Source organism: Manis pentadactyla, chromosome 7, assembly GCF_030020395.1.
Source record: "Manis pentadactyla isolate mManPen7 chromosome 7, mManPen7.hap1, whole genome shotgun sequence".
NCBI lineage: Eukaryota > Metazoa > Chordata > Mammalia > Pholidota > Manidae > Manis > Manis pentadactyla.
Window position 1 is genome coordinate 39124843 of NC_080025.1, and position 8792 is coordinate 39133634.

Here is an 8792-nt window from a genome sequence, read left to right on the forward strand (position 1 = left end):
TCCCTCCCCAACTCAGCATCCCCTGGCCAGCTGGCCTCAAGGAGCCTGACAAGCAGGTGGCAGGGACACTGTGCTAAGTGTGCATGATCCAGGGTACTGTCAGCAGAAAATCCCTCTCCTGGATGCCAGAGGCTGCAGGAGGCCTGCTAGCTGAGCACAGAGCAAAGGGCAGCATGTGCCATGCTGACACATGCAGGTGCGCAGACTGCAGCACCGCATCAAGGGAGCACAGGAGCCTGACTCACACACCCGTGTTTGGAGGAGGAGGTACAGAGGTACCAGGCCATGGTCCCTCAGGGTGGTCAGCCTGATGCAAAGAGGCAGGTAACAGGAGCACCTGGGGCTGGACTGGAGCCCTGGATGTGGGCAGGTGTTTCCAAGGCCCAAGAATGTGATGCCACACACTGACCTCTGCCGGCCCAGGGCACTACGTGCAGTAGGTGACAACCAGGCAGTACCTCCCAGAGGGGCTTCTGACTCCCAGGGCTTTGGGGATGGTCCTTCCCACACGCAGGACTGAAACTGGGTAGCAAGAACCTTTATTCTGCTGTTAAGGGGTAAAACGGCAGCCGGGCAGTGTCATGGACCTGGAGGGCTGTGGCTCTGGCCACCTGAATCCCATCTGTCCAAGGCGGAACCCAGTTCCCCGCTCTGTGCCAGCTCTGGGACAGCTGGGAGACCTCAGGAGGGCGCCGCTGTGGGTCTGCGTTCCTCTCCTCTGTGCCTGAAGCTGCGCAGCGGGTTCTGAGTCTTTGCCTTCTGTGGGCCAAACGCACAGCTTAGCCAGGAAGTCAGACATCTGCTGCCCAAACTGAGCCAGGCTCAGGGAGGGTGGTGCAGCCACCTGGTAAGGCCCTGCAGCCCACGAGCCAGGGACAAGGGCTGCTGTGGTCACTGGAAGGGCAGCCCACCCAGCCACACTCCCTGCCCCTCGGACATGGGTGGATGATGGAGCAGCACATGAGCCATCCTGCGTTCAAACAGCCTGGGCAGCCCAAGGATCCTGGCCCCAAGAGCTCCAACCTGGGCCAGAAGTTTGGAGCCAGTGAGGGTCCTTCTCCTCCCTGCCCAGATGCATGCACACCCTGGTGACAATAGGACAGGTGGGGCCCTGCAGCTGCCATGAAAGCCCCGGGCACTCACCTTAGCCTTCTTAGAGGATAGCTTCTTCCGCTTCTTGTGAGGGTGGATAAGGCTGCGCAGAGCAGGAGGGACTGGAAGAGACACGGCCTGAGCACGCTGCCCTGTGCCCGGCTGCCCAGCCCCAACCCAGAGCTGGCCACTGGGGAGCGAGGGCAGGGCCCCACTTGCTCTCTCAAGCACCCTATGCATTTAAGCTTGCTGCAGCAAGCGAGGGACAGAAGCAGCAGGCAGCCTCTGTGTGACTTCATCATGTGTGCCTATCACTACACAGTCACCTCGAACCACTGGTCTCCCCTCCCCTGCTTGGCCTCTGTCCTCACCTCCACTGCTCTGTGCCCAGCACCATATCCAACCCACTATGAAGGGGCACAAGGTGGGGTGTGCCCTTCGTAGTGGGCACAGGGTGGGGGTGGGGGTGGGGGTGGGGGTGGGGCCCACCCACAGCCACAAGACCTGGTGGGGCCCCCTCCAGCTCACTGTCCACTGTGGGGGACAGGGTCCCACCCATCTCCCCACATCTTCCTATCTCCCCAGAATCCTTCCCTCCTGCTTGCTATGGCCTGTCCTACCATGCCACTGGCTTGCAGGAGGCCCACAGCTCCTTGCTCTCAACCCTTGTTACTGCAGACATCACAGAGAGTCATTTTCCAGGCACAAAGCTGAACAAATGGAACCAAGTACCTGGCGCTGGGGTTCGGCTTTGGCCTGTCTACACCACAGAAACCCCCCAGGGTCAATTCCTGACACCCCAACTCAACCTGATGGCTTTTGGTCCCACATGCTCAGGCAGGCATACTCTCCCTGCTGACTTCTAAGATTCTGGCCACCCATCACCCCCAAAGCCCGACTTCGGCAGCCCAGGCCTGTGCCTCTTCACACACCTGGCCACTCCCTTTCATGTTGCCCAGACAGCAGCTGCCCATCCTTCCACAGGGTGGGGCTCTGGGGTGAGGCCGCCTGGCCTCAAGGCTGGGTATGCCAGCACACGAGGCAAGGCTCTGTCTCCAGAGTGGCATCTACCCAGTGCCACACAGGCTGTTTAAGCAAGGAGGTGCCTGGGCATGTGTGTGCGCTGCCTGCCCTGTCTCCAGGCTCCTGTACCAGCCCAATGCACAGTGGCCACCCAACCCAGCCTACTCACCCAAGTAGTCAGGGACGTGGCCCAGATGGGGCTTCACCACTGCAGGGTGCAAGGGCAGATCGTGCCTCAGCAGCTGGAGGTCCCGGGGGTTGTCCTCAAAGTAAGCCTGTAGGGAGACACGAGTGCCTCAGAGTGAGCCCCATATTCCTACTCCACAGCGCAGGCTGCAAACAGGACCAAGTTTTGGTTTAAAGGCTGGTCTCCCACCCTCCTGGCCCTGCAGCTGCCTTCATGTGCCCACTCCTGTGACCACAGCAGCTTTCTCACTCAGCGTGTCCTATAGACTGCCACCTCGTCCTGAGCCTGTGACTTGGCCCACTCTGATGAGCAACTCCTGGCGTTTCGGCCTTTGGAATGGTGGCAAAGACAACACCACCCACTAGCAGCTGCGTCGAGGATGTGTGCCAGCACTGGGGAGGCCATCCAGCTCACCTGCGGCCACTGGCAGTCCATCACCCACACCTCCGGCCAGAGGCCTGTAGCTGCAGCCCACACCACTGGCCCTTGCCTCACCTTGAGCCGCTCCGAATGGAGAAGCTCCTCCTTGATCTCCTTCAGTCTTGCCTCCCGAATGGCCTGTTTCGTCACGGAACGCATGGCGTCCTGGGGTGGAAACAGAAGGTCACATTGGCAGGGCTGCCTGAACCCATGCTTCTGGGCCTCAGATCCCCCGGCTTGCCCCCTGCTGGGGCCCTCACCCTGCAGCGATAGCGGAAGCCCTCAATCTCCTCCATGCGGAACTGGTAGGGAAGCAGCACGGGGGTCCCATCCTCTGCACAGAAGGCTCCAGCTGAGGCTCAGGGATGGTTTGCTGGGGGCCTCTGCTCACAGCCTCAGGCATCTCCCTGGGATGAGACACCTGGGGGCCCAGTGCATGCCTTCCCCGCACTATGCAGATGTGAGACCTGAATCTCACAGATATGCATGACAGCTGCCCTGGGCTGCCGTGGCCACCGCCTGGGTGCCTGCCACGTCCCTCAGCCTCAGAACCTGCCCCATGGTCACGACTCTCCTCTTCCATGGTCACTCTGGCCACAAGGGCAATGTGACACAGGGGCAGGCAGTAAGGACCACAAGGAGCTGACAGTCAAACATGGGTTTCAGTGCTGTCACAGGAACATGCTGGGCCACTCGACGTCCAGGACAAACCAATGAGGGGTGTGACACTGCCCATCCCAGGCACAGGAACGAGCACTTAGAGAAGTGGGGCCCCAGGCCACCCTCTACACTAGCCCAGAGGCTGGATGCCACGCAGTCAAGTGTCCTTCCCCTGTCCCACTGAAGGCAGGATGAGGTCCCATGAGGAGCCCTTTGTGGACCCCCTGCCACTCTTCCCAGTCCTTGCCTCTGAACACTGCCTAGCTGACCTGCTACAGTGTAGCCTCTGGAAGGCATGTCAGTGCCCAGACCTGGGCCAGGGCCCGGTAATTCAGAATCAGTGAAGAGCCCCCGGGCAGCTCCCTCTCCAAGGGTCATCTCTGGAGCTACACCAGTCTCCTCATCTTCCAAAACCCCTTCCCCTGCCTTTACTCTTCTGTTCCATGACGTGGACAGAAAAGTTGACAGATTGGGACCCCAGCCTGCTCATCTGGGAAGGGAGACAGTGCCTGCCATCCAGGGCAGGGTTGGGAGACACACTGCAGAGCAGGACCAAGCAGCCAGGGAATGCTGGGAATATACATGTCCTGCTGCCATCACCAGCCATGGGCCTAAGGTATCACAGGAGAAGCCTGGCCCCAGTGCAGGCTGATGAGAGCCTGGCTCTTACCTCCACTGAGAATCTCCTCAATCTTGCCCAGGTGGGATTGCTCTGCGGGCAGCACAAAGGTCAAGACTATGCCTGAGTTGTTGGCACGTGCCGTCCTGCAAGGAGACAGCCCAGCCTGCACTCTGATCCGAGTTCTGCAGGGCACCCACAGTCCAGGTGCCTGGCCCGCCACATCCCAGCCCTCCTACCTGCCAGCCCGATGAATGTAGGCCTCGGGGGTGAGTGGGAGATCAAAATTGAGCACAGCACACACATGGTGGAAGTCTATGCCACGAGCCACACCTGCCTCTGGGTCAGACGCCCTGCAGGGAGACTTCCGACCATCAGACCCTCCTCCCCTCTGCTGGTAATCACAAGCTTATTTAATCAGCAAGATTTCTAAATAAAGCCTTGTATGGAACCACAAGACCCTGACACATCTAAGACACTAATGTCAGAACTTTCCAGGAGCTGGGGTGGCAGTGGGGATCAAACCCTTGCCCTGACCTCAGCTTAGGGCAACAGCAGAACTGAGAACCACTCCTGGCCAGCCAATCTCTCAAGCAGACAGACACTGGAGGTTCCCTTTTCCCTCCAACAAGTCATAGCTGCACACCCAAAAGCAGGCTCGGCTGTGTCCCTTGCAGGACAGTGAGCCAACCACCCAGGCAGCTGAGCCAGGGCTCTGTGCATGATGCTAGCAGCCAGGCCTGGAATGTCTGGCTTCCTGCTCTGGCACCTGGTTTTGCCTTCTGAAAGGTTGGGAGCAGATCTCCCTGGGGAGGACTCACCTGTCCCCCTTGGGTCCTTTGCCCCGACGCCTGCCCTTGACTGGGGCCCCCAGGACTTCGGCATCAGTCGCTATGACACAATCGTAGAAGCCTTGGTTGAACTGTGAGATGATGTGGCATCTGTGCCCCAAAAGCAAAGGGAGGATCAGGCCCAAGAGCAGACTGGAGGCCGCTCCCACCCCAACACTGTGGTGACCACCATGCTCTGACCCTACCCTCTCCTTAAACTCCTTCCCAGCTTAATATTTGCACCTCAACTTCCTCAGTTGAAGATGGAGTAACAGGTGCCTCAGAATCATGAAGGAGAAAGTCAGAGAGCTGGTCAAGAGAGCCAGGCCTGAGAGCTTAAGAAGCAGGAACATCAGCCGTGTCCCCTTTGCAACCCCTACCTCCAACCACCCCACCCTGAAACCAGCTGTGCATACCTGGAGTGCAGTGGAAGCTCCCCATTGAGCACACAGGTGGGGATGCTGAATTGCTCCAAAAACAGGCGCAGTCGGTAGCTCCGCTCAAGAGTGTTGACAAAGAGGAGAGACTTGCCCCGAATCAACGACAACTTGAGTAGGGCATACAGCAACAGAAACTTCTCCTCCTCTGTTCCACAGACCACCTGATACTGCTCTAACTGGTCTGGTCCTGGCAGCTGGGACTCCTGTAGCTTGAGGGTAACCTAGGGGAGGACAGGCCTGTGGTCAGGGAAGAAGAAAAAACAGAAATGCTACTACAAGCCAGTGACCAGCCAATAACACAAATGTGTTAGTGTAAGGCCCCTCATGGCTGTGTGAACAGATGACATAAAACTACATAGAAAGCATAAGGGGCCAGAAAAGGGAGAAACACACATGTGACTGAAGTGCAGAGGAAGGCCCTGCAGCAAAACCTTCCAGGAAAGTGCAGGGTCCTTGCTCAGGTGGTTCCATGAAGCATGGTTTGAATCCCCTGCAAAGAATATCTGAAACTAAGTAGTGATTTTAGATGGTTGGGGGACATGTTGACAGCTACCAGCTTCTAGTACCTCAGAACCAGGGAGACTAAACCAGTAATGACTGTCCCTCCCAAAATATTAAAGTGTTCCTTTGAAGGAGGATCAAATCCTGAATATCATACATGAGTGGTTCAAGACATTTCCACGGTGCCCTTACCGGGTTATGCAGTACCAGCTCCTTGAGCGCTTGTACATCTTCATTAAAAGTAGCTGACATCAGAAAAGCCTGGTAAATTCGGGGCAAATGACTAAAACGAAACAGAGCCCCATCAGAGTCCAGCTCCAAGGGTCTCTGTTCACCTGAACTGGCCACCCCACTCCAGGCTCTCATGTCTATTCACAACCCCATCTGCCTCTTCCCTACCAGAGAAGACTCTTGACCTCCTCCTCAAAGCCAAAGGAGAAAAGAAGATCAGCCTCATCCACCACCAGCAGCTCCAAGGAGTCTTGCAGCTTCAAGCTGTCTTGCTGCAGGCTGTTTAAGATTCGAGACGGGGTCCCCACCACTACGTCAGGCTTCTCCATCAGCACAGCTCTGCGGACAGGCAACGCCTCGGTATTGGAGAGAAGGTGGCAGCTGGGACCTCACCCCAGACCAGCCCTCTGTCCTACCGCACACAAACCCAATCTCACATTGCTATGAAGCCTTATTGCCTACAGCTCTGTTGCTCTCACCCACCTATGAGAGGCTGAATCTTCAGTGGCTGAGACATTGGCCACCCGGATGTCTCGAGCACAGTAGGCAGCCAGCTGCTGAATCATGGACTGGGCCTGCCGTGCCAGTTCCTTGGTGGGCACAAGCACAAGACCTCTCACAGCCTGCTCTACTGCAGGGCCTGTCTGCAAGAGTACAAATGAAAGACTTCAGCCAGTCAGTTTTGTGTCATCATGGCCACCTAATGCTTTTCTCTACCTCTTCCAGGCAATCTGACCCAGTTCTTGTGACTTCAAAACAACAATTTAGCTGTATTCAGATCAACCCCTTGCTTACATCTACCCACCTCAAAACACAGAATAGAAGGTAATCTTTCCTCAGGGACTGGCCCTCAAAAACAACAGCTTACTACTTTATAGTTATGTAGCTACTTAAAATGCACCAGTAAGGGCACTGTAGTTTCACAATAATTCTACAAGCTAGAGAAAGAAATGGGCCCACTTTCTACAGAACGAGGAGAAATTCATTTGCTCAAAATTATGCAAAATGGTAGTAGCGGAGACTGTGCCCAAGGAACCTGAATTCCAGCCCTAAGCGCCACCACACAGCCCAGGTTCCGCAGGCCGCCCACGGCGGCTCCTCCCACGACGCACCGCCTTCCTGCGGAGCAGCAGCTGCAGCATCGGAAGGGCATAGGCGGCCGTCTTCCCCGAGCCCGTGCGGGCTCGGGCCAGGAGGTCCTTCCCTTCCAAGGCCAGTGGGATGGCCTTCTCCTGAATGAGTGTGGGTCGCGACCAGCCCAGGTCGGTGACGGCCTAGGAGACGAGAGGCAGCTCAGACAGCGCACTACCCTGCCGTGCCCCCCACGACGGTGTGCCCCCCACCACGACTCGCCCCGGTACCTGCAGGAGCCGGGGGTCCAGACCCATGTGTTCGAATCCCAACACCACCGAGTCAGCCATACTCCTACTCGGCAGTAGCAGCGCGCACGCGCGCAAGGAAAAGCGCGACGACGCGTGCGCGAGGCAACGCAACAACCGGTCAGCTTCAGAAGACCTTCTCTCCCGGAAGTGCTGGAACGTAGGCTTCCGGCGTTCGCGGGGCTCTGCGGCAGTGGCCCCGCCCAGGACCCGGGTGGCTGGCAGAGCCTTTGCTCATTACCTGACGCTGCCTCCTCTCACCCTGCTGGGGCAGAACTGCGTGGGGGCCGGTGTGGCCCTCCGTGTAGTGTCAGTCCCCCTCGCGGCAGGCAACCCACAGGCTGCCTGGCTAGTGTCAGCGACACTCTGGTTGACGCGTCTGCGCACCCGCCATCTGCACTCAGGAGAGGGGCCTGGAGGTAGGAAGCAGGAAACCCAACGACACAACCGCTTTGAGAGCAGAGCGTTCCAGCGTGTGGGAAGAACCCCCGACTGTCCGAAGGACGCTACAGCAATTGGACTGTGCGAGGATGGGGGTTAGGAAAATGAGTAGCACAAGAAAAGGAAAGGAAGATGGGTCTGGGGTGCTGTGGGTAAAATTGTAACATTTCCAGAATATCTCGCCTGGCTTTAGTACACCTGCACATCAATAGGTGTTCAGAGGTGATAAGAAGTATGGCTTTAGTGCTTTTGCATCATTCCTCAAGGGTGGAGAGAAGTTTATCTCCATATCAGTGGGTAATTACCTGAGCAAGGAGGGCTTATCTGTACCCAAGAGGTGAGAGGGGGGCCAGTTTTGCTTCTGCTGGAACAGGAAAGAGAGACGGCCCAGGACTGCAGTTTGTGAGCAATAAACAGATTTTAAACTTTACTTCTCCCTTTGACTGATTTCAGTTTTTAAGAGGTATTTTGCCCCGGGATTTACTTTCCCCGGACTTAGAGGTGCTCAACCTGGCTGCCCATCAGACTAGTTAAAAATAAGGATTCTCGGTCACCGCACATGTACGAGTTTCCCTTTGCTGCTGTAACAAGTCTTTAGTGGCTTAAAGTAACACAAATTATCTTACAATTTTGTAGGTCAGAAGTAAGACAAAGTCTTACTGGGCTGAAAACATGTCAGAAGCCTGCATCCCTTAGGGATCACTGGTTTCTTGCCATTCCAAGCTTGGCACATGGATCCCTTCCTCCATTGTCAAAGACAACCATGCAGGGTTGAATCCTCACATCTCATCAGTGACCTTTTGCCTCTCTCTTCCACTTCCAAAAAATACTGTGATGACATTGGGCCCACCCAGATACTCCAGGTTGTTCTCCCTATTTTAAAGTCAACTGACACAGCCCTTCACTCAGAGGAGGGGACCTGACCAGGAATAATACCATGAGTAGGATTGCTCTCTCCCACTTTTTTTT

At 56.5% G+C, this 8792-nt stretch overlaps 1 protein-coding gene across 3 annotated transcripts; it reads right to left on the reverse strand.

The window, feature by feature from the left end:
* Positions 1-522: 522 nt before the first annotated feature.
* DDX56 (DEAD-box helicase 56) lies at positions 523-8072 on the reverse strand. Of its 3 annotated transcripts, none has more exons than XM_036910279.2 (14): positions 7365-8063; positions 7116-7277; positions 6487-6647; positions 6172-6342; positions 5965-6055; positions 5248-5492; positions 4823-4942; positions 4241-4354; positions 4053-4147; positions 2983-3056; positions 2798-2887; positions 2285-2390; positions 1144-1214; positions 523-756 (listed from the first exon to the last, which is right to left on the reverse strand). In XM_036910279.2, the coding sequence occupies exons 1-14, from the start codon at positions 7422-7424 to the stop codon at positions 682-684; spliced, it is 1635 nt and encodes a 544-aa protein (XP_036766174.1). In that variant the 5' UTR covers positions 7425-8063; the 3' UTR covers positions 523-681. The 3 variants fall into 3 exon arrangements, 2 of the variants coding, with proteins under 2 accessions (XP_036766174.1, XP_036766173.1); XM_036910278.2 differs by having other exon boundaries at positions 523-759; positions 7365-8035; XR_008998746.1 differs by lacking the exons at positions 523-756; positions 2983-3056 and having other exon boundaries at positions 7365-8072.
* Positions 8073-8792: the final 720 nt, after the last annotated feature.

Bases quoted from the DNA above. Each gene is read 5' to 3' on its own strand.
- DDX56 (XM_036910278.2), bottom strand. From the start codon at position 7,424: ATGGCTGACTCGGTGGTGTTGGGATTCGAACACATGGGTCTGGACCCC. The intron at 6,056-6,171 runs GTAGGGAAGAGG...GTTTCGTTTTAG, and splicing joins GAGGTCAAGAGTCTTCTCTG to TCATTTGCCCCGAATTTACC. The intron at 4,355-4,822 runs GTGAGTCCTCCC...GTCTCCCTGCAG, and splicing joins AAAGGACCCAAGGGGGACAG to GGCGTCTGACCCAGAGGCAG.